A 24,640-nucleotide genomic window follows, 5' to 3' on the forward strand; every position below is an offset into this window, starting at 1 on the left:
ACGTGCTGTGTTTGCTGGGATGGCTGGCAACAGGCGTAGGCTGAAGTTGAAGTATAAGATAAATTCTGGCTTAAATTTTAAATTTTACTTATCTGTAGTCATAGAAATAAATAGCAAGATGATAGACTTAAACCCAACTTATTAGCCATTACGTTAAATGCAAAAAGGCTGAGCACTCTAAAAGATTTTCAGATTGGATTAAAAAACAAGACAATTATATGCTAGTTACAATCACAGAAATGTCAAATTCAGGTTCACTAGGTTCAAAAGCCTTTATTACTCAAATGTATTTCTCTCTGGTTCTAGTAGCTAAGTGGTGAACACAGCAGTGAAAAGGGAATGATACAAACAAGGTCACCGACTATTAATGTCCATTTAAAAAATTAGTATAGGAGTATCATTTTTTTAAGGTTTGAATAGTCCTGAAGTATATAAAATAGAAAATGTTTCTGTCCCCTTACCCCCAAATCTCACTCTCCTCTCTCAGGGCATCGTCTTCTGGACATTTTTCTATGCACTTAATTACTTTTTTCTAACCTACAAGCTGAGATTTTTCTGACAAATAGATATCAGTGTATACATCCATGCCCTTTAAGATAAACCTTGACAATGGGGCTCATCTCCTTGGAGAATCCATTTGTGGTCTTATTTCTGTAAGCCAAAGTTTTGTGAATTTTGGTCCTATTTATTAGGGTACTAATTCTGGCACCTGGTTATCCATGAGAACAGGCTATGCCTGGCCTGAATACAAAAACTCATTGGCATTTTACATGTGCAGTCAGATCCTTATCACCCAAGAACATTTAGACCCACAGAGAGAAGGAGTAGAGAAAGTAGAGTGTTCCCTCAGGCTTTTCCAGGACTGAGGGCAGCCCCAGCAGCACTGGAGAGTGGTATAGCAGAGCTTTCAGAGCACAGCCTTTGGACCCAGGCTGTTTGGGTTCAGATCCCAGCTGCATAGCTGACTAGCTGTTTAACTTTGAACAAGTCATCTATAAAATGAGCCTCACAGTAGTGCTTACCTGATAGGGTCATTGTGAGGGTAACATGAGGTATATAAGGCGCTTGGAGCAGAGTCCAGCATGCAATGAATGCTGTTTTTGCTGTCCTTGATGCCGACACAGGTGGTCACTGAGCCACACAGAGAAAGGCTGCACATCTTGATTTCATTGTTTAGAAATCTAAATGGAAGAAAATTCCCTCAAAGAACAGTAAAAGTGCTTTCCTTTGTACTTTTACCTCCAAAAAACTGCCCGGATATGATTTTCATGGCTCATCTTTAAGAGATTAATACTCGCTTTTTTGTGGTGCCCTTCATTTTCCAAATTAGGAACTTTTTAAAAAAAAATTAAATTTCTTATGACTGCTTTCACACTTCGGTTTCAGTATTTATAAAATAAATTCTCTCCACTCACTTGGGAACATGAAGAGAATGTTTCTGTGTTCTCGCCTGGGATGTAAGATGTAAAATACAGGTCAGAGGACAGCTGCAAGTGATAGGATACTGTCAATTACTGTTTCATTTCATAGCTTATGTTTGATATTTAGGGAGAAAAGGTTTCCATTTTCTTGGAGTGGGAGAGGAAGCACACCTTATTATCTTTTAACTACTTGCTAAATAGAGGTTGGGGTCAAACTCAGGGTAAAAGAAAAACCATTGAAAATATGTTGAGTTAGCAGGAGAGCAACCTTGAAACTTGATTCAGTAGGTGCAGAGGGCTTCTCTTCAGAAGGAGGTCATGACAGGCCTCAGTTAGCATATGCCCAGACCTAAATATGGTGATTTGACATCTTGGCAGTTGCTTATCACAATTATAGCTTAGTCAAGAAGGAATTTCTTTAAAAACATAACAGTGATCCATTTTCTGTGTTACATGACTAGATTAGTAAATAACTCACATGATTAAGTGCTCAAGTTCTACGGCTGAGCTGCCTGGGTTCAAATCCCAGCCCTGCCACTTACTAGTTGTGCGACTAGTTGATCTCTCCATGCCTCAGTTTCCTCATCTGTAAATATGGTCATAATAATAGTACGTATAGATGTACTGTGAAAGTTAAATGAGCTGGTAAATGTAAGCTCTTAGAATAGTTCATGGCACAAGTTAAGCATTCAATAAATGTTCTTCCTATTGTTTATTACTATTATTTACCATTACCAGGCTTCAGCTCAAAGCTTATTGACTCAGGTTGGCCTAGAATATCAACACTGATAGGGAGCTGAGGCAGAGAGTAAGAGAGAGAAACTACGGCCGGCCCGGTGGCGCATTGGTTAAGTTCACAGGTTCAGCTTTGGCGGCCCGGGGATCACCGGTTCAGATCCCAGCTGCGGACATGGCACCGCTTGGCAAGCCATGCTGTGGTAGGCATCCCACGTATAAAGTAGAGGAAGATGGGCACGGATGTTAGCTCAGTGCCCATCTTCCTCAGCGAAAAGAGGAGGATTGGCAGCAGTTAGCTAAGGGCTAATCTTCCTCAAAAAAAAAAAGAAACTAATATTGATTAGATCTATTTTCCAAGTGCTTGCTGTGCTATATATACATTCTTATTTAATCCTTAGGGTTCATTCAACAATTATTTATCAAGCTCCTGCTATGCAACAGCCCCACCTTAGAGAGTCCCCAGTCATGAAAAGGCGCTATTCTAGATGATGGGGAGAATAGACCGTGCCCTCCTGGAGCTCACTGAAGAATAAAGTGAGGCTCGAGAGGTGAAGTGACTTTCTGCAAGGCCCTGACTCCAACGTGGGAGTGGAGAGCTAAGATTCAAACTCAGCTGTGGAAGGCAAGATCTGTGCAGCTGGGAACTATTGACCTCTCTCCACCTACCCCCGTCTCCTCACCCTGCTCAGGCCGCCTAGAACTTTCTCTTCTACCTGCTATAAATAATGGAGAGAGGGAGAGTTATTTTATTTCTGTCAGGCCGCACACTGACAATCACAGATGGCGCTGAGGCTGAGGGACTGCTTCATTCTCCTGAGGTGCAACGAAACACGGAGTCTTGGATCTGAAGCCGCTAGGGAGAGAGACACAGGCTGCAATCTCTGCTCTTGGTACCACTAAGCACCATTATGTGCTTAGATCCTCAGCAGAAGTCAAAGGGCCTTCACTGTCCTGTTTCAAAACTCCTGACATTTGGCTTTTTAAAAATTAATTTTGTTTTTTAGTGAAGTTATACATGCTCCTAATTTTAAAAGTCCAAAGCACTAAAAGGTATATACTAAAACATCACATCCACCAAGCCACTGCTCCCTGCTCCTGACTCCCTCTTCACAGAATCTAGGACTGTCAACTCCTTTAGCTTTTATTGTACCATTCCTTCTTAACTTACCATTGTTGTTTTAATCTGCTGACATTCTGTTAGGGAAGTAGAGGATTTAGAGTTCTTGTCCCACTACCATTCTGGTTATGTAGGTATTGCTTAGTGCTTCAGTCAGAGTCCTGGGAGGAAACAAAGGGCACCCTCAAATTGGGTAATTTGAGGAGATTAATAAAGGGATTATTTACAAATGAGCAGAGGACAGAGAAGCCGTAAGGAAGTGCAGTACCCAACTTACCAGGCCTAGGCCTTGCAAGGCGATGGAAAGAAGTGGTTACCAGGAGACAAGAGAGACCCTGACAGGAGTTAAGGAGCACAGCCAGTCCATGGTCCCACAGCAAGGGCTCCGTCTCACTCTCCCTCTCTCTCAATCTCCAGTGAAGGGAGAGGGCGTGGAACACCATTGCTGTGTGGTTTGTTCAGGCCAGCCCCCCAGAGCCCACAGCAGGGTGAGCAAATAAGTAAAAGAGTGAGTCAATTTAAACAAAAGTTTTGAATAAATAATAGTATAGGTGCTATTCAGGAATGGCAGACATTGTGACAATGACTGAAATTCGGTAAACACTAATCCTGCTGAGTTGCAGCTAGCAAGTGCTACATGATCCAGAAAAGCACATTTCTTTCCAAAATAGCCCTGGGACCTGTGCTCTTCTGCCTCCTGGTCCCCAAGCTGGAATGGAAACTAAGGATTGCCCAGTGTGGGCCTCCCTCCCGGAAATCACTCTTTGTTTCTGTGGAATGAAGGTAGAAATGCTCTTGCCCTGGTATGAGTTAGCTGGTTCCCAGCTGCGAGAGGCTCTCTGCAGAGGATGTGACCCAGAAAAGTAAAGCACACCTGGTGGAAACCGCCTCTCCCTTAGAGCTGCTCTTCTGCTCCCAGGGACCTCCCTTCCTTTGCACCTTGCTCTGGCTGCTCTGAGATGCAGGCTGAGCATATGGGAGGGGCTGGCAATTGACAGTTAGCTGGAGTGTTCAGTTCTTAGCCTCGGGGAGGGCAGCTGGCTGCTCACTCATCTCAGAACTGCCCTGGAACAGCTCCAGCCCAGACAAGGCAGGGCAGGTTGGAAAGCAGGTGGGATCAAAGGTCTCTCTTGGCACCCGGGGCTGTCCCTCTTCTTAGATTGGGCTCGAGAGCTTCGCAGGAAGTATCTTCAATTCAACATTCCAGATTGCCCCGACACAACAGAAGAGGGAGCTAACATTTATTGAGCACCTACTGGGTGCCCAGAGCTTTGCATTGAAACCTCACAGAGACCTATGAAAACAGTATTATCCCCATTCTACAGAGGCTCCACGAGATAAGTAACTTGCCTAAGTTCTCATAGTGAGTGACAGAGCCAGGAGTCAAACCCAGGGCAGTGTGAGGCCAAAGCAAAGAGCCACAGTAGGGGAAAAACACAGCAGGCTTGTCCCCCGGAAACTTGTGCTTCCCTCTGCTCTGTCTGGACATTGCACAGCTGCCTCTCTTTCCAGCCTGTGAGAAAAACAAGCTGAGGGAGGCCAGGGCCTCCCTTTCTGAATCCACGCAAGGATCAGACCAGCCAGCGTGTGGCAACGGCCAGGCAGCATGGCCAACTGAGGGTGTCTAGAAACACCCATATGCTTGACGTCATAGACCAAAGACACCATAAAGAACTAGGAAACCGGTAGCACCCCCATGGCCAGCCCAGCCCTGTATATGGAACTGACTGTAGTACTGTCATGAAGCATTCCTCTTTAAAAAAAAAAAAAAAAAAAAACTTGGAGAAGGCAGGCATTGTATGCAGGTTCTGGAACAGCCCTCACCTGAGAAGGTGTCACGCTGGGCCTGGGTGCAGGGCCAGGAAGAATTCCTTGAACAATTGCAGTCCAAAATAGAGGAAACAAATGGTCAGAACAGTGACCACAAACTTGCCTCTCTCCTCAGCTCATTTCCTGAGACAGGAATACGGTTTATTGAGCAATTCCTCCGTACCAAGTCATTTTGTTTGCATTAAACCTGCTGGGTGGGTACTATCATTTTTCCTATTTCACCCCTGCGTAAAGGCTTAGCATGTGACTTGCCCAGAAACACACGGGCTGTAGGAGCAGAGTCAGGGTTTGAACCCCAGTCTGGCTGGCTCCCAAATCTGCGGTTCCCCCGAGACCCTCTTCCTGCAGGGCGATAAGTTTGGCGCAGCGCAGACGGAGGCCCTGCTGTGTGCCCCTCCCGGCCCCACAGGAGATGTGGAGGGCATCTCTGCAAGTGGTGGGGGCTGGAGGGAGATGTCTATATTCTGAAAGGCCTGGAGAGAGAGAGAGAGGGCCTCCTCAGGGGGGGTCACTCTGGGCTTTGTGTTCCCCCCCCCACCCCCTGCCCCCAGGACTTAACCAAACAGCCCAGAAACAGGCTGTCCGGAGCTGCCCCAGATGATCACTTTGCCCCCAGCACATTCCTGCTGCTCACATGCGGAAGGGAGCAGCCTCTGTGCAGAGATGCCTCGTGTAAAGCTCATCGATTTTCTGCTTCGTCAGATCAGTTAGAGTCTGCGGCTCCCTTTGGAGAGCCCTCTTCAGCAAGGGCTAGCAATCGCCTTGAGAGCCCCTGAGGAACTCCCCGTGGACCCTGCTACTCAGGGCGGCAGCTGCTTCTGGTCGCCACGCAGGGAGCCTGCCCAGGTGCCACCTGCAGTTCACGTCTTCAAAGCCCGGCTACAGCACCTCTGGCTGTGTGACTTTGGGCAAGGGCCGTTACCTCCCTGAGGTTCAGTTCTGTTTCTGTAAAACGGGGATAATGATGTTCCCTACTCCACAGGGTAGTGGTGAGGATTAAATTAGATAATGCATTCCAAGGGCTTGGTAGGAGTGCTGGGTACATATTCGATATTTGGGAAACACGGGGGTGATTATTACTGCAATCCTCCCAGCGTCTGGACCCACGAGGTTTGGTCTCCCAGCACTAAGAAGCACCCTTCTGCAATCACAAGTCATTTCAGAACAGTTCAAATCCTTGGCTCGCCCTTGGGCAAAGTGAGAGCGGAGACCACAGTGACGTCCACAGCAGCACCGACCGAGAATCCTCTGTCCCATCTCATCGCTTTCATTTGTCTGCACAAGTTAAGGCAACGCTGTTCAAAGTTCCCACCCCCACTGCCTGCCAAATTTCCTGGGGACAATTCCTCTTCCTCTTTATTACACAGATTAACCGCGTGCAGACCCAATCCTTCTCCATACTACCGTCCTATTTATAGTCTTCCTGGACCAGGTATTCTTGATTCTGCAAAAGCCCAAAACAAGTTGAGCAAAGACCAACTCCCCTCCAGATTGCGAAAAGAAGTTGAACAGGAAAAGGAATGCCCTGGGGAGCAGGGGAGGCTGTGAACTCTGCCTGGCGCGTTATTTGTGCACTTGAATTGCAGGCCCGCTCCCGTGCTCTGCCCCCAGCGCTGTTCTTGGAAGCAGCGTGCACAGGGGGCTGGGAAGAGTTGCAGGAGGAACCAGGATCCGTGCCACTTTGCATTCGGATTTGCTTGTCTCCTGGAAACAGAGTCCCTCTGAAGACGCCTCCCCAGTCCTCGAGATTGTGGCAGTGAGGTCAGCTCCGTGCCGGCCCCCACACTCCATGAGGAGAGCGGACAAGGGAAGCAAGTCTGCCCTCCCTCCCCCTCGGGTCTCTGACTCCACATTGATAAATACCGCACCTGGCTGAGAGCCTGCCAGCTCCTCAACAGCCCCAGGGGCCATTTTGGGGGTAAGGGTGGCAAGAACTGAGAGTATTGCCTCATCCATTACAGTCTATCTCCTGCGCCACCACCCCCTCTGCCAGGGAGAGCAAAGTCTAAAGCCGGCTAACATACTGCGGAATTTTCAACTTTCACCCACTGCCCTGAAGAAGGTCTAACCACAGAGCCCCGCAGCCTGCCCTGAGGAGCGATTCCATGTGGGAGGGAAGGGCTGGGCTCCAAAGGAGGGCCGTCTCCGCAGGCCTCATTTCAGGACCTTTCTCAAAGAACTCCTGCTGAGTCTGAAGTCTTCCAGGGCAACCCAGCTGGGCTGCCTCCCTAGGCTGTTCCCAAGTCGCAGTGACGACCCTGGGGTGTGATGGGCCTACAAGGACAGTCAGCCCTCCTGGGTTCTGCATGGGAGCCCTTCCAAGGGCGCTGGATCTCGATTGTCACCCAAGGTAGGAAGCTGTGGCCCCTGGTTGCCATGGAGATGCTGGCACAGCCTGTGCCCATCTGTGGTTGACAGGCAGCCTCCCTTAGGAAAGGAGGAGGAGAAATTTGGTTGCTTGAGAACTAGCTGGGCTTCAGAGGAGAGTCTGTGACATCACGATCCTGCAGCTGAGGGGGCTGGAGAGGAGGCTGAGGCTGAGAGTTCTGTGAAAACAGTGCCCCACCGAGGAGGCCTCCCCCCAATCCTGTAGCTTTAATGGCTGGAGTGTGGCCTCCTGCAGAGTGAGGCCTCACTGCCATGCTGCCAACCCTAAGCAAGGGCTCTTGGAAGAGGTTCTGATACAGTGGAAAAACCCCAGGAGTCAGAGACGGGAGTAAGAGCCACACCCACAGTGCCAGGAACTAGCCCAGGCTGGTCTGGTGTGGAGGAGAAAGCACTAGACTAGTTCGGAGGTTGGCCCCTTAGTCACCACTGCAGAAGGCAAGAGCGCTTCCCTTCCCTTCTCCGAGCCCTCATTCCCCACTGTGTGCATAACGTTTGCCCTGTGGGCCAGACAGGGTTGCTGAGAGGCCCTGCAGTGTAAGCAAAGCAGGGGCAGGGGTGAGAGGCTGGTGGGACAGGGGGCCAAGGCTGTGAGGCCTCTCCTAGGCTTTCACTCCTTCTGTAGCTAAAACTGGACGGTGAGGTAAGTTAACATGTCCTTTGAGAGAGCCTGACGCTGCAAGTGTGTTTGTACAAAGGGCAGAGCTTGGCCCTGCATGCACGTGGGCTGTGCAAGGCTACTGGCATGCCAGGGAGGCTGGTCAGATAGGGCCCTGGTGCAGCCCAGTGGGCAGCCCCTGCCTGCACCTTCCTGCAGCCATGAGGGAATATCTATCACGCTCGCCCTTTGATATCCAAGGAGCAAAGGCCTAACTGCTCTCCAGGCTGGGAGGCACCCCACGGAACACAGAGGGGCAGAGGGGTGCAGGGGAAGGAAAACTAGTCCCGGAGCTAGAAATCCACCTGGCTGCCTACTAGCTGTGAGGTCTGAGACAATTACTTTGTTCTTTTTTTTTTTTTTCGTGAGGAAGATTGGCCCTGAGCTAACATCTGTGCCAATCTTTCTCTTTCTGCTTGAGGAAGATTGTCACTGAGCTAACATCTGTGCCAATCTTCCTCTGTTTCATGTGGGATGCCGCCACAGCGTGGCCTGACGTGCAGTGCGTAGGATGCGCCGGGGAGCCAGGCCATGAACCCTGGTTGGCAGGCACAGAGCAGGAATTTAACCACTATGCCACCAGCCTGCCCCCTGAGGCAATTACATTTTTTGAGGTTTAGTGGTCTCACCAGTAAAAGAGGTAAAAATTCCTGCTCTGCTTATCCCTCCTGGTTGAGGTGAACGTGCCATGAGAAAATGGACATGAAAGCAACCCTAACCCACACACAAATGAAGGACCCAGGGAGCTTTCTCTGGCTGTGGGTGGGGGGGCCTTCTCCATGTCTGCACTGGCCTCACCACAACCTGAGATCCCTCCTGGGGTCCAGGGAGCTTTCCTTTGCTCCTCTTAACAGAATCCCAGGCTCCCCCTTGGAGCCAGAACCCCCTCCGGTATACCAGAAAAATGAGGTGGGACTACCTTTTCAGGCCACGGTCCTCAGAACAGGCTCGAATAAGGGCAGAGAGCCTCCTTCTCCAGGAGAACCTGCTTTGTGAGATGTAGCTAGATGCCTGGCTGTGTCCAGCCGTTTAAACAAAAACCCAGGGCCCACAGACCCAGACTTCAGTGAGGGTGCCCTCCAGCCAGCAGCTGCACCGCTGAGAAGACCTCCACCCTGGTCTCACGCTCCAGCCCCAGGAAATTCCAAACGGACTTCTCTGGCTGTAGTCACATTTGCAATGGCTTTGATCCTCTTGGAATTTTACAGGAAATTACCCTTCTTTTTTGAGTTAGGGCTTGGAATGTAATTCCCCATTTGGTAAGATTTAAAGGTTTAAATGTATCTACACAGGAATCAGAGAGAGATGGGCTCCTGTTATCAGGAGTCTGCTTTCAAAGCCCTTTGAGACTGTTTTTATTAAGAATTCCAGCACTCACCAGTGCCTCGGGAATTTTGGACCCAGTTTGGAACTAACATGGGGCACAAGAGAATGCTAGGCCTGGACTTCCTGCTGCTATGAGAAGAGTCATTTCCTTGACCATCCACCTTTACCCCAGGAGGAACCCTCATCACTTCCCAGAATGGAGGCAGCTTTGCTCTGAGGCCCAAGCAATTGTAGCAATGAAGGAGTGTGCAGAGCTTGACTCACTCAGAGCCCCCCCTGGATGTCAGAACTGGAAGAGAGAGACTCTCTCGCGTTTACAGTCAGGATGCTGAGGCTGCAGAGGGAACGTGGCTGCCACAATGTCACCCAGAGGTCCATGACAAAGCCGGAGCAAGAACTCAGTTGTCCTGACCCTCAGGTCAATGTTGCCTCTCCACCAGGCTGCTCATTCATCATGGCTTTGCTAAGCCATGCCTGTCACTGTCCTTGCCCCCCAGGGTGTCAGAGGGAAAGGCTGTCACAGCTTCCCACAGTCCTCTCCTAGCCTGATTAGATAAGGGACACTTTCTGCTTGTTGGTGCCCACACTGAGGAACTTTTGCTTGGAGTGTCCTTGGGACTCCCTCTGCAGCACCAATTTTGGGGCCCTCAGTTCAGAAGCCACTTATATTCTGGTCTTTGCCTTGGAAGCTATCAATGAGATGGAAAGCTTGAGGCCTAACTCCTTGTCAGTGGAAGATGGAGAGAAAAGGGCTCAGCTCTTATTTCTTTCCTGCGGTAGAGAAGTCTGTTTGGGCTGCTATGACAAAACATCCCAGACTGAGTGGCCTATAAATGACGGAAACTTATTTCTCACAGATCTGGAGGCTGGGAAGCCCAAGACCAAGGCGCTGGCAGGTGTCTGGTGAAGGCCCACTTCCAAATTCATAGACGGCCATCTTTTCACTGTTTTTTTCACATGGCAGAAGGGGTGAGGGATCCCTCTGGCATCTCTTTTATGAGGGCATTAACCCCATTCATGAGGGCTCCACCCTAGTGACCTAATCACCTCCTAATGGCCCCACCTCTAAATACTATCACTTTGGGTATTAGGTTTCAGCATGTGAATTGGGGGGTGCGGGGACACAAATATTCGATCTATAGCAAAGGGAATCCAGAGTTTCTGAGGTGGATTCTGTTAGGGGATGTGTGAGGAATGAACTCTGGAGGGAATGACAGTCCAAGCCAAAAAGGGAAACAGAGGCAGCATCTAGCACCTGAGGATGAGCCCAGCCTGGAGAAGGGGAGGAGACAGAAGGGGTACCAGTAGAGACGGCCCCCAGGAGAACTGGAGGAGTCGGGTGGAGTCCTCAGCTTCCACTCCATCGTGTGAGAGATGGATGGGGCTGGGGGTGACATGAAGCAGTCTCCCAGGGGCAGACGGCTGCTCTCTTGCCAGATGCAAGGGAGAGAGCAGGCCCTGGCCTGTCAGGGACAGAAATGGATACAGCCATCTGCATCTTAGGCCCTGCAACTCATGAAGGCCAGCAGCCTTGTGACCACAGAAAAGGTGAAAAAAGTCAGGCTGTCAGCAAGTGTTCAGAGGGGCTGCGGGGCTGTGCAGGGTGTGTCAGAGAAGCATACATTCTGTGTGATGCGACTGGAGCTGTGTAGGTTCTGAGCATCCATTGACTATTATTACAAAACAAGGTGCCCCTTTTTCCATGACCTCTCAATCACCTCGCTTTCACCCTATCTCCCCCATTCTTCAAAAACTGCAGTGACTTTCACCGACAAAGAAAAAACAAAAAAATGAACCCCCTAAATTTCTTAGCCTGGCGTTTAAAGCTAAAGATTCAGTAAACACACTTTGAATTTCCTGCCTCCAGGCGTTTACTCATGCTGTGTTCTCTGCTTTCCAAACACCTGATCTTCACCAGTTAAAGTCTGTTTCTGGGCTGAGCTCAGATGCTACCTCTTCCAGGAAGCCTTCTGTGGTATCCCCTGCCAGAGGGGGACTTCTCTCCCCTCTGAATGCTAGAGCAATTTTTTCTCCCTCTTTTGTGGCAGTGTTACATTCTGTCTTGTTTTTTTTTTTTTTGAGGAAGATTAGCCCTGAGCTAACTGCTGCCAATCCTCCTCTTTTTGCTGAGGAAGACTGGCCCTGAGCTAACATCTATGCCCATCTTCCTCCACTTTATATGTGGGATGCCTGCCATAGCATGGCCTGCCAAGCGGTGTCATGTCCGCACCCGGGATCTAGACTGGCAAACCCCGGGCCGCCGAAGCAGAGCATGCACACTTACCCACTGCACTACCCAGCCGGCCCCTCTGTCTTGTATTTTAACTACAGAGGGGGATGCTATTGTTCTCCTCCACTAAATGGTAAAGTCTTTGAAGGCTTATAAATTGCTCTTATTCATTTCTGTATCCCCAGCATCTAGCACAGTGCCCTTTACATGGTACGCATTTAATTCAAAATACACTTATTGTATGTACTGGGATATGCAGATGAACGAAGAGGTTTCTAGCCATGAAGAGCTTATCTAGTGAGAGAACAATAAGCATTAGTTTAACATAAAGCCCAAGTAACAGCACTGGAGCTGTGAAGATGTGGGTTCAGGTGGGCAGGGGTGGTGGCAAGGGGGAGAACATTCGGGTTCAAGGAGCTGCCCAGGTGGAAGCACATGGCATGTAGCCTTGGGACTGGCATATAGGAAGCATGAAGGAAAACAGGAGATAAGGCCAGAGAAGGGGTGTGGGCACTGGATCTTGGAGGGCCTACTGAGCCATTCCAAGGAATTCAGATTTGATTCTGGAGGCCACTGAATGAGGAGTCACTGAATAGTCTTGGGAGGAACGTAAAAAACATTACTGCATGAAGGAAGGACTCAGCACTGTGTCTTGGTTGGACATGATTCTTTGGCCAGATCCACTCCAGGAAAAGCTTATATTGGATGCTGAGCACCACTCATTCTCTGAGGCCAGCTGGTCCCCTAGTCAAACCATCATCTTGTGAGATTTTGCCTTTTAAAGAGGCCACCCCTAATAAAACACTCGGTCAGGTGGAGAAGCCGGTTCTGCCCACTAAAACAGTGTTTCCTGACCCACTTCATGGGGCCCACCCTCTGCTTTGGCTTTAGCACAGACATTCTTCTGTTTAAACCGTATTAGTCAGGCTTCTGTACTAGTCAGGGTTTTCCAGAGAAATGGAAAATGAGATTTATTATAAAAAATTGGTTCATGTGATTATGGAGGTTGAAAATGGCCACGATCTCCCATCTGCAAGCTGGAGACCCAGGAAAGCCGGTGTATGAATTCCAGCCTGAGAAGCAGGAGCACCAGCGGTTCAAGTTGCAGTCTGAAGGCGGGAGAAGACTGAAGTTCCCGCTCAGCAGACGGGCAGAGATTCCCACTGGCATCCACTCTCTCTCACTGAAAACTGAACTTTCTGAGCCTAGGACTGGCTTGGACCCCCTACAATATTTCTTGACCTTTGCAGAGTCGGGGGGGGGGGGGACCGGGGGGAGGGAAGGGATAACATCCTGTAGAGGAAAAAATCAAAGGCTTTAGAGTCAGACAGCACTGGGTTAAAGTGCCAGCTGAAATCACTCATTAGCTTTGTGACCTTGGCAAAGTCACTTCTCTCTCTGAGTCTCGGTTTTCTTGTCTGAAAAATGGGGATAACTGTGCCTACTCCAAAGAATTAAAGTGCAGATGAATATGGGATTGCCTAGCTTGCCGCCTCACACATAGGAGGTGCCCAGTCAACTTATTTTATTCGAATTTGTAGAGTTAAGTCGAGGCTACTGTTCTGCATAAGAAGCGGAAAGGGTGCTTGGAGTGAGCTGTTGTTAGATGCCTTCATTTAGGGGAGTGCGAACTCTCTGCCTCGATTATCTCAGAGGTCAACCCAGAGCCCTCCTGGTGAGGGTTCTTACTTGCCTCCCCAGCCCGACTTCGGCTCCCGGTGCCCTGCCCTCCTCCTGCCAGCTGCTGTGGTCCATTGGCTAGCAGACAGGGGCCCAGCCCTGACTGACTGAGGACAGTGTTGCAAAAACTGAGGAACCACAGACACTGTTGAAAAATGCCCAGCCCTGGGAACCTGGCCCTCAGCCCCTCCAGCTATTACTTTGAGGTGAGAGCCTAGGTTTCTGGGCATCCTAGAGGGATGGGAAAACTGTGAAGACATGTTAGAGAGATGCCCCGCTTTTCTGGAGCTGAGGTTAGAGTTTTCCCTTCAAAACCCACAATTATGGATCCTTCTCAGAGCTGGGTGTTGAGGTGGTGCCCCAGGTGCAGGCAGGTAGACTGATTCACAGGAAGCTTGGGAGACTGGGTGTCAGGTAGGAGAGCAGAGCCGCACACACCTGGAACGCAAGCCGGGTTGAGGATGTGCAGACCAGCGCGGTGGAAGCAGAGAGGAGGGAGGGGTGTGCGTGTCTGGGGTGGGGTGGGAGGGGGACCACAAGAAGATGGTTTAAAGAGGAGATGGAGGAGGAAGGCAGGCCAGGCAAAGGAAGCAGCGTGAGCAAAGGCCCAGAGGTAAAAATAACGTGCTATGTAGAAAACAGAAAAACCGGAGAGTTCTTGGGTGTGGCTGGGACGCGGGGTGCTGGCCGGGGTGGGGCAGTAGGGAGCACAGACAAGAGGGGCTGAGGCCTCGCTGTGGGTTAGCAGACTTGGAAAGCTCAGGAGCAGGGGGAGAAACGGCGTCAAGTTTTGGAGATCACTCGACTTAGGTAAGGAGAACAGACTCAGGCTGTGCTAAGCAATGTCTTTCTTTCAACAGATATTTGTCGAGTGCCTATTACGGGCCAGCAGCTGCTCTGGACTAAGGGAAACAGCGGTGAAGATTCAGATGGTACCTTCCTCGAGAGTAACCTCCACATTTTACGGAAGAGGAAATTGAGGGTCGGCCGGTCTCCGGCTGGTGGCTCTGGCCGGCGTTTCTGTGGCCGGAGACAGCGTGGCTCTGGGCAGCAGTGTAGACGTTCCGGAGCACGTGGGTCTGTTCGCCTGCCCCGGGTCCGCCTGCGCGCGCCGCCGGAGCCTCTCCACTGCCCCGCCCGGCTCGGAGCCCGCCCCCAGCCCGACCCATACGTGGGTTCCCGCACGTCCTCCCAGTTCCCCCCTGACGTCAGCCGCGCGGTTCCATTTAAGGCCCCTCCCGCGCCCCACTCCGAATACCGGAGCAGCTGCCGCCAAGTCCGGATCCACCGCCGCGCGCCGCCGACCCTCGCCTGCCCACCCGACGTGCACTCCTGGTACGGTCGGGCCCGGCGCGCACTGCGCCCGCGCCGGCGGGAGAGCGAGCTGCCCGCGAAGAGGTCCCTGCTCCCGGGGGGTGTAGGTGCTGCTTCCCAGAGGCACAGTCTGGAGACCTAGGCGGTGGCCCAAGCCACGCGTGGGCTCGGAGCCTGCCGCACCCTGCTTTTACTCTAAGTGGGCACTGTGGCCTCTGGCCGGGCTGGGGAACCGAGGAGGTGGCCTCATCTAACCTGGGGTCAAAAGTCCGGGTGGATGCAGGACAAGATGACAAATCCGAAGGGTGGGGCATACCTCCGGGCTCGAAATCGGCAAAGGGCGGAGAACTCGAGGTCCGGTTCCGGAGCCCATGGAGCTGAAAGAGCTCAGCAGTCTGGGGCGGGTTCCTGGAAGCCGGAAAGCCGCTGAGCGCCGCTCGGGTCGCATTTTAACCCTAGGACTCTCGAGAGGTGGGCTGCACGGGCGCGGCTGCTGCCTGCAGAGTATGAGCGCTCTTTGCGCAAATTAGATTTATTAAGCAGCTACTGATGTATCGGGCGCTACGCTAGGCACGGTGCATGCAAAGATGAAGCGGCGAGGGTCTCAGCCCTCCTCACCTCGGACGGTCTATCATCCGGTACCACTCCCTCGTTTTGAAGAATGGAGGAACCTAAAGCTGGGAGAGGGTTAGGGTATCTCTAAAGTCACAGTGAGTGGGTGGCAGAGTTGGGGAGTAGACCCTCTTTCTGCCGGGCCCCTCCTCCACCCGTGTCCCCACATGGAAGGGAGGGCTGGAGCCCGGGGCTTAGGTTTTGGTGAAGCCAGGAGGTCTCTGCAGGAAGAACTCCTCCCTGCCCCCGGCCAGGCTGCAGAAACCTTACAAGGCTGTCTAGAAATAGCAGAGATTTGTAAGGAGAGACCCGGTTCCAGCATGGGGGCTGTGGGCTGCCTGCCCGGAAGTCCTTTCGGATATTTTTGCCCTTTGGGGCGGTGTCCAGACTTTTGGGGTGGTGCTTTCGGGATACAACCTGTGATCATCTCTCCAGTGAACGCAGCGCACGGTTGGATTCGCAGAGTCGAAGCCCCCCTCCCCGGCTCTGGAAATCGAGGGTCCACCAAGTATGTGTTAAGTTTAGGGCTCCAGGCCTCAGGCCTCTGCAGCTATTTCTACACTTCCTGTACTGACAGAATTTCCTCATACTGGGCCTCATGCCGCTGCAACCAGGATCACAGCAGAATCCACACGAGGCGCCTCCCTGCGGGTTTGTTAACAGTTCCTGGTTTTGCTCCTGAAGTCTGGCTCCGGCTCCGTGCCAGGCCCGCGTGGCTGCCAGCCGGGCTTCACGTTGTTGGCTTCTGCTTCGGAGCACTAAAATCTGAGTCTGAGCCCATGCGCTCTGACCCGGGGAACAGGAGAGTTCCTTATCGTCTCCGCTCTCGGGCGGGGCATCTTAGTTATCGGCGTCGGGGCCACTGCCAACCTCGCAATGGCCAGCAGCTACTAGACTGCTCTGGTGCTAGCCCAACGCTCTGAAATGCGCATGCGCGCGAGTTTCGTGGGCGCGGGGGAGGGAGGGGCGGCTGCCAGGCTGGGTGGAGCGTAAACCCGCCGGCTCCAGCGGACCCAGCTGTCGGTCTGATCTCCGCCCCTTCGGGGGAGGGGGGACCGAGGGAGCGCGCATGAGCAGAGCTCACGCAGGCACCCCCGGCACCACCGGGAAGCGGTTGCTGGCGCTTTCCGCACGAACCTCTCTGGTCCTTCCTTGAGAGGCTTGGCAGGAGGCCTGGTGACGAGTCGAGCTGGGCGTGCGGCTCCCTTGGTCTTGTTTGAGGAAAGGGCAGCCCCGCTTGGGGTTAACTCGCCACGATGAGTGAGCCCTCAGGAGGCTTTACTTATACCCAAACGTCAATATTATTTTTCCACGCCAAGGTGAGGTCCTGCACACCAAGATCCTAGCGAGACCAGAGCCTGGCATTAGGCCTTTCGACTCTCCTTTAGCTATCTTGAGGGTGTTTTCCTCTCCCTTTTTACTCATCCCTTGTGATTTTTAGTGGCAAGTACCCAGAAAGAAGTAACAGCTTTGGTTAATAAACGTTCATTTAAAGGGGATGCAGTGACAGTGCCTGTTTCTCTCCCTCTAGATTCCTTCTGGTTCTAAGTCCAAAATGGCAACTGTCAAGGATCAGCTGATTCAGAATCTTCTTAAGGAAGAACATGTCCCCCAGAATAAGATTACAGTTGTTGGGGTTGGTGCTGTTGGTATGGCCTGTGCCATCAGTATCTTAATGAAGGTAAGTGAGAGCCCATCGCTCTGGAAGCCAAGGATACCTTGACCCCACCCATCGCCCCACTCCCTTCCCCAAGAACTGTAACACATTGTATACACAAATATTTAGTTTATGCGCTCATTCAAAGAACTTTATGTGAAACAAACTTTTGAAACATGATGCTATAGTGAAAGAGTATCTGAACTAAAAGAAGAAAATGTCATTAGACTGGAGACGCAGTTCCTTAAATTCACTGTGCTGTATTAACATACATTAATTGCCTGCAAATGAAAAAGAAGAGTCCATGCCTTTAACCAGCTAAAATTATTTTAAGGTAATTTTTGAATTGAAAATGATACATACATATGCTAAAATTAAAATCACACTGAATGGAAAATCTTCAAATCTTGCTCTCATGCAAATCCCTACTGCCCCCACCCCTTGGATAGCAATTTTGGTACAAATTATGGAGGTAAAACTTAATTAGAAAAAGAACTTGTGAATGAATACAGAAAACTTTTTACAGTAGTCAAGCCTGGTTTATATAAAAAAGAAATCGAGGCTGCTTACAATATTAAAATATTTGAAATTCAGATTTGGAATTCCTAATAGAAGTGAAATGGTGAATTCTGGGTTCTGAACAGAAAAGGTTTGAAGTGAGAAGACTGAAGACAGAAATGAGCTATGCAGAGGTCTTAGAACAACACAGGTTGCTCTCTATGTGCTGTTAGGAGAGCCCACAGGGTTTACCTACTCTTACCCCTTACCCATTCGATCAGAGATGGATGCCACCTGTTTTTTCCACACCTGTGAACCACTTATGATCTTCTCCTGTGATGCCCTTTAACTCGTGTGGATAAGAGTAACTGCCAGATCACTCATTATACTGTAGATGATTGAAGGTAGATCTGCATCTCAGCTAGTGTAACCTCTGCTTTAACGGTATGCATCCCGTTTGTATTAAAGCTATTGTTGGTGCTCCTGGTCTGAGATGCCTTTATGAACTTTTATAGCTTCAACTGATATCTTTCACCAATAGTTTGCAACGCATAGATCTATCTTTATGTAAAACTGTTAGTGTTCGTTAGTATATGGAAAACGTAAATGGGAATGATCCAGAATATCACTTTTTTTTGTTTGTTTTGAGGAAGATTAGCCCTGAGCTAACATCTGCTGCCAATCCTCCTGTTTTTGCTGAGGAAGACTGGCCCTGAGCTAACATCCGTGCTCATCTTCCTCCACTTTATATGTGGGATGCCTGCCACAGCATGGCTTGCCAAGTGGTGCCATGTCCGCACCCGGGATCTGAACCGATGAACCCCCGGCCACGGAAGCGGAATGTGCGCAGTTAACTGCTGCACCACCAGCCCACCCCCAGAATATCACTTTTTAATTCCAAGTCTTAATACTGATGAATATCACCTATGTAATGAATAACAACCTAAAGTCAATGTGTAAAACTGAATTTGAGAGTAAATAGAGCAGTTTTACATAATTGGATGTTATTCTAACCCCTGCCAATCTGGTGTTCTGCCTCTATGCGGTGGTGGTGGTGGAGTTTCCGCAGAGGTTGCTCCAGTGGGGAGAGAGGGTTGGAGAAAGGGTCAGTATTTCTTCCTATGTGTTAGTCAGCTTTTAAATGGAGTCCTGTCTCTACTTTGAGGTATGCCCTGATACTCATAAAGTAGCAGAACTCTCCTATGCCAGAAGTATAGAAATTTTGCATGCCCTTCTAAAAATTTGGAAGTAGCAATTTTCCATTTAATTAAAAATTTTATGTCTTTTAGGACTTGGCTGATGAACTTGCTCTTGTGGATGTCATTGAAGACAAATTGAAGGGAGAGATGATGGATCTCCAACATGGCAGCCTTTTCCTTAGAACACCAAAAATTGTCTCTGGCAAAGGTTGATTTCAACAAGTTTATATTGTGGTCCATGCTAGGCTTAATTCTTACCAGGCTTGAATTCCTAGCTCTTCAAAGATTTCTTTTTTATACAGGATAAGAGGGCCTTTGAATAATTTTGCGTTGGTACCTATTGATACCAAAGTTTCAATTTCTAGTAAGTGGTTTGAAAAGGAAATCCAATTTGTCTATGATGTGGAAAGCATCTGAATTAGAAAGTAGTTAGTAAAGCTCCTTAGGTCCATATTTAACCACACTGCTTCAAATATTTAAATTAAATATACTTACCTCCCCCACTTCCCTTCACACACTGACGCAGGGTTAAGAATAGGGTAAATGAGCCCCTTCAGCAGATATTCTTGGCTTGACCTTTTCACATTTATGGGCACCAGCCAGGAAACCTGGACATGGGCCCAAATGGTGTTTGTTTAGACACTTGAAAATCATCGACAACTTAGCTAGTAGGTGGCTCCCTTCCTTGTCCTCATCCCTGGGTTAACCATCCTGTGCCACAGGGTAACTAGAAGCAAAACATGCTTAATAAGTATAAAGTTGCCTCTGCTTTGAGAAAAAACCAAACAAACAAAAGGCCTGTCCCTGGGCTGATATGACAAATAGTTAAGTAGAAATAGGAGTGTGCAAGAGTGTAAGCACTGAGCTCAGGTGGCAAAAAATTGGGGGCTATATCTCATTTGATTCTTTCCAGTGCCTCCCAATTTTAGTTACATAAAGTCACAAGGTGACTAAAACCAGAATATAAGGAGGGTGTTGACATACTCTTCCTCCATGTAAGTGGCCACAGTGATAAAACTCCAAAAACTAAAGGAGGAGTCTGGGGGTCATTGGGGGAATTCATCTGCCACCTACATAAAACACTGATGAAACTATCCATTAAAAAAAGTTTATGGAACAAATTTTTGCTGGCTGGGTAATGGAGTTCTCTTAAAGGCCTAAATCTGCTTCTTGTTTCCCTTCTGTCTAGACTATAGTGTGACTGCACACTCCAAGCTGGTTATCATCACAGCTGGGGCACGTCAGCAGGAGGGAGAAAGCCGTCTTAATTTGGTCCAGCGTAACGTGAACATCTTTAAATTCATCATTCCTAATGTTGTAAAATACAGTCCAAACTGCAAGTTGCTTGTTGTTTCCAATCCAGGTGAGACTTTTAATTGCATAAGTAGCTGAGCTGGAGTAAAACTGACGGTTTATGTCATATTCTGTATACACATATCTATTGCTCCTATTTTTCATTTTTCTCCTGAAGTTGGATTTGTGTTTTTGTAAAATAGTTAAGTTTAAAACATAAAAGGGGATACAATGCCTCTGAATGGAGTTGGAACTTTAAAATTAGTTACTTGCCCAAGAAGATCTCGGATAAGGGATAAGTTTATGAATAATGTGTTATTGATGCACAGTTTATTGTCATTCAGCTACACTTCTTGAATACTTAATATATTCGCTGTATTATACCATAGTTTACAGGTTTAAAAATATTAACAAACATATCGATTTGTCATGATCAATATCAAGATCCATACAGAGCCATGTATCTTGAGTAACCAATCAGTATCTAATGATTTACCTACTGTCTTTGCCTAAATGTTTTATTCATAGTGGATATCTTGACCTATGTGGCTTGGAAGATAAGCGGCTTTCCCAAAAACCGTGTTATCGGAAGTGGTTGCAACCTGGATTCAGCCCGGTTCCGTTACCTAATGGGAGAAAGGCTGGGAGTTCACCCATTAAGCTGTCATGGGTGGATCCTTGGGGAGCATGGAGATTCTAGTGGTAAGCATGACTTGTTTTCTCTTTTTGTTTTCAAAAAGATTGTGTAAAATATTGACAGGAGGGCCCACCCAGTGGGGTAGTGGTTAAGTTTGCGTGCTCCGCTTGGATGGCCTGGGGTTCACAGGTTTGGATCCTGGGCACAGACCTAGACACTGCTCATCAGGCCATGCTGTGGTGGCATCCCACGTACAAAATAGAGAAAGATTGGCAAAGATATTAGCTCAGGGACAATCTTCCTCACCAAAAACACCCAAAAAAATATTGACAGGAGTTTCAGTATTAAATCAGAGCAAAAATCAGGTATCCATTCATCAGAGTAGTATGGATCCCAGAAATCTATCTTTTGGTATAATTATGTGCTAAGAATTGTTGAGATTTTAGCCATTTTGTATGACATTTTATGGCATGGGGGATGGGGAACGAAATTTCTTTTGCTTCTTACAATGGACATAATAAATAAGATGATAGTTCTTAGGATGACCTCAGTCATTTAATATCACAGCTGTTTATATTTGACTTGAACTGCTTGGCCCTGAAAAAATCAGCCAATCCAAATAGAGTGTATCAAAAAAATTCTATTATTATCACAACTGAAAGATTTTTTTTTTTGTGAGGAAGATTAGCTCTGAGCTAACTACTGCCAATCCTCCTCTTTTTGCTGAGGAAGACTGGCCCTGAGCTAACATCCATGCCCATCTTCCTCTGCTTTATACATGGGATGCCTACCACAGCATGGCTTTTGCCAAGTGGTGTTATGTCCACACCTGGGATCCGAACTGGTGAACCCCGGGCCACCGAGAAGCAGAACGTGTGAACTTAACTGCTATGCCACTGGGCCAGCCCCACAACTGAAAGATTGGATAATTTGTGCAGAGTTCTCAGTTCCTTATGCCAAGAAAATTCTCCTTATGATCTCATACTGTCTTTATATTTCAAATTTATATGGATTAAATATCCCAATAGGTTAAGAAAACAGGTTTGAATATAGTGAAACTTGTTAGTTTTATATAATCTAATCAACGAAAATCTAGAAGTAAGGGCATTCGTAGTCTTTACCATCTACCAAAAGGGGGTAATCCTCCCCAGATAAGAAAAGAGACTTAGAAAAATGGGTCAGAATTACTGGTCTGCTGGGTGGTACATAGAAGTAAGTATATCCTGTACTATTTCTTTTAGTGCCTGTCTGGAGTGGAGTGAACGTGGCTGGTGTCTCCCTGAAGAATCTGCACCCTGAGTTAGGCACTGATGCAGATAAGGAACACTGGAAGGAGGTTCACAAACAGGTGGTTGACAGGTAATAGATCTCATAATTTGGCAATGTGGAAGGTTAAAATTTATTATTTTTTAAAAAAGTTTAATATCATTTGCATTTGAGTACTTTTTGTCAGAGAACTTGTTTTCTGAAGTTTTGGTAAAGATCATACTATAAAACAGATGTAAAGGTATTAAAAATTATAGACATGTATTTGTGCTACAGCCTATCTTTTTTTGCCATAGTTCTCCATTTATAGTATGATAAATCTTTCTGTGCTCGTATTGCAAACTATTAAGATAAAACAAGTTAGATTAAGCCTACCCGATTTGAGATGCCGTCTTTACTTCCACAGCATGTGGGATTCATTCTAGGAATAAGAATTTTTAAATCCAAGTTCCTATTATCGTCTTTATGAATAGAAACACAGCTGCTTCGTGTTTATTCAGATGGTTATAAAGTTTAAGCAATGTCTAGACTCGTAACGGTGCTAAAAATGTAAATTAGTATTAACTGCTAGAAATTGTTGAAACAAGCCAGCTTTCAACTTGGTGGAATTATTTACTTATTATAAGTCATGTGGTCGTGTGTGGACCTCAGGTCTATAGAATTGAATGATGAATCCTGATTGGTCTAGGCAAAGCCCTCTTGTTTGTATTTGTTTAATTAAATAAAAATCTGTGAACCCACCCTGCAACCCAAGAAACATTGCCAATAGCTGTCTACTAACTGCAGTGTTTGTTGGGTTGGAGTTACTAGTCTGTTGGTGCTTGGGGATGAGTGAGTTCTTTGCTCCTTCTCCCACTCTTTCCTCTGTCCCCCTACCCTCTCCCTGCTTGAAATAATCCTGAGTCAAGCATGCTAAATGTAATCTTCTTGGATTTGCTTTTTAAAGTTCAATATTTTACATTTTAAATACATTTTAAAGAATCATCTCTTTTGTTGCATGTAGCTATAATTGTTTGTTTTGGCAGCTGTGTAATATTTCACTGTATGGGATGTATTCACTGTATGTGAAGATACCACAATTTCTCCATTCCCCTGTTGGAGAGCACTGGGCTTGTTGCCAGGTTTTTGCTATTCCTAACGGTACTGTTCTGAACATCCCTATATATAATGTCCTGGTTTACCTGGCAAGGGTTACTCTTAGGTGTATATATAATGCAACTTTGTGGCATTGTTTACTATACAGCGTGTGTTCAGTGAAAGCTTTGTTTTTCTCTGTTTCTCCCACCCTATTTTTTCATACCTTCCCCTGCTCTTCCCTACCCTACAGTGCTTATGAGGTGATCAAACTGAAAGGCTACACATCCTGGGCCATTGGACTGTCTGTGGCAGATTTGGCAGAAAGTATAATGAAGAATCTTAGGCGAGTGCATCCAATTTCCACCATGATTAAGGTGGGTCTATGTACTGATACATTTCACTTGAATGCTATTATTTCCTGTTCTTTAAAAAAGATTCTTCTGAGAAAGCAATTAGATTAATGTAAGTCCTCAATTATTGATTTAAGTCAAATAAATTAACACACCTGCAACTTTCTTTTTCGAAAAGACTTGGTGGGGCGTTAGGATCAATGCCCACTAGCACTGTGTTCAGCACATAGCTACTTGATAACTTCTTGACTGAAAAACTCTTCAATCATGCTGAGATAGGTGGAAGACCATCAAAGAAACAGATCTCCTTTGGGAAAAACAGAAATCACACTCAAGTTAGAGTCACCAAAGGGTTAGACAATAAAAATTGGAAAGTGCTATGAATAATAGAAGTGGTTTGGATTTTCTTTTAGAATGGAAATCTTGCTGCTCTTTTAACGACTTCCTTTTACATGTTTATTACCTCCTAACTGGAAACGTGGAAAGGAATTTCTACTTACTAAGTTGTATTAAATAAGCCTGACACTTGTAGAGAATGCAAGTCTTGGGAGACCCCAGAATTCATAGACAAAACGTAAAATGTTTTCCATTTTGTCTGCAGGGTCTCTATGGAATAAAAGAAGACGTCTTCCTTAGTGTGCCGTGCATCCTGGGACAGAATGGAATCTCAGATGTTGTGAAGGTGACTCTGACTCCCGAGGAAGAGGCCCGTTTGAAGAAGAGCGCAGATACGCTTTGGGGGATCCAAAAAGAGCTGCAGTTTTAAAGTCTTCTAATGTACCACTTCACTGTCTAGGCTGCAAGAGGATTTTAGTTGGAGGTTGTGCACATTGTCCTTTTTATGTGACCTGTGACAGAAGCAGTAATGTTAAGATAACCTAGGAGCAACATCAGTTTCCTAAAGTTAGGCGTAAGAGTGGCTCTTAAAACCCTGCAGCTATATCCTGATGCTGATTGATAGTTACCTTGTGTAGTCCTAAACTGGCTGGTGTAAAATAGTTCTGCCACTTCGGAGGCATGACTGCCAGTGTTGCACAGGCTGCAGTTGCCCTTCAAACCAGATGCGTGTTTACTCTGTGTGATGTAACTTCTGGTTCCTTCACCCAACATGCCTAGTCCAACTTCTTTTTCTTCAGTCAGTCACATCTTGAGATGCAATGTATAAATCCAGTATTGCATGTCTTGTGCATAACTGTTCTAGAAGGTCTTATCTTGTGTACCACATATATCAGAATAGTGTATATTGCCATGTAATGTAAAAAAAAATCTGCATATAAATAATGCAAACAATTATTCAAGTGTCATGCCAACTAAAACACCAAATAAACCTTGAACGGTGACTGCTCTGTTAT

At 47.6% G+C, this 24,640-nt stretch overlaps 1 protein-coding gene across 4 annotated transcripts; it reads left to right on the forward strand.

Annotated features, from left to right (window-relative positions):
• Window positions 1-7,172: 7,172 nt before the first annotated feature.
• On the forward strand, window positions 7,173-24,628 carry LDHA (lactate dehydrogenase A). 4 transcript variants are annotated; one of them, XM_070624397.1, is made up of 9 exons: window positions 7,173-7,456; window positions 14,246-14,720; window positions 16,843-16,992; window positions 18,756-18,873; window positions 19,855-20,028; window positions 20,487-20,660; window positions 21,837-21,954; window positions 23,189-23,312; window positions 23,890-24,628. In XM_070624397.1, exons 3-9 carry the CDS (start codon window positions 16,867-16,869, stop codon window positions 24,052-24,054), a joined length of 999 nt encoding a protein of 332 aa, XP_070480498.1. In that variant the 5' UTR covers window positions 7,173-7,456; window positions 14,246-14,720; window positions 16,843-16,866; the 3' UTR covers window positions 24,055-24,628. The 4 variants fall into 4 exon arrangements, with proteins under 4 accessions (XP_070480498.1, XP_008539931.1, XP_070480496.1 ...); XM_008541709.2 differs by lacking the exon at window positions 7,173-7,456 and adding an exon at window positions 7,853-8,134; XM_070624395.1 differs by lacking the exon at window positions 7,173-7,456 and adding an exon at window positions 13,407-13,591.
• Window positions 24,629-24,640: the final 12 nt, after the last annotated feature.

This window comes from Equus przewalskii, chromosome 6 (genome assembly GCF_037783145.1).
Source record: "Equus przewalskii isolate Varuska chromosome 6, EquPr2, whole genome shotgun sequence".
Classification (NCBI taxonomy): domain Eukaryota; kingdom Metazoa; phylum Chordata; class Mammalia; order Perissodactyla; family Equidae; genus Equus; species Equus przewalskii.

Coding starts and splice junctions, on each gene's coding strand:
- LDHA (XM_070624397.1), top strand. CDS start 16,867: ATGGCAACTGTCAAGGATCAGCTGATTCAGAATCTTCTTAAGGAAGAA. Junction 18,874..19,854: donor AAAAATTGTCTCTGGCAAAG/GTTGATTTCAAC, acceptor CCTTCTGTCTAG/ACTATAGTGTGACTGCACAC. Junction 23,313..23,889: donor CAATTTCCACCATGATTAAG/GTGGGTCTATGT, acceptor TTTTGTCTGCAG/GGTCTCTATGGAATAAAAGA.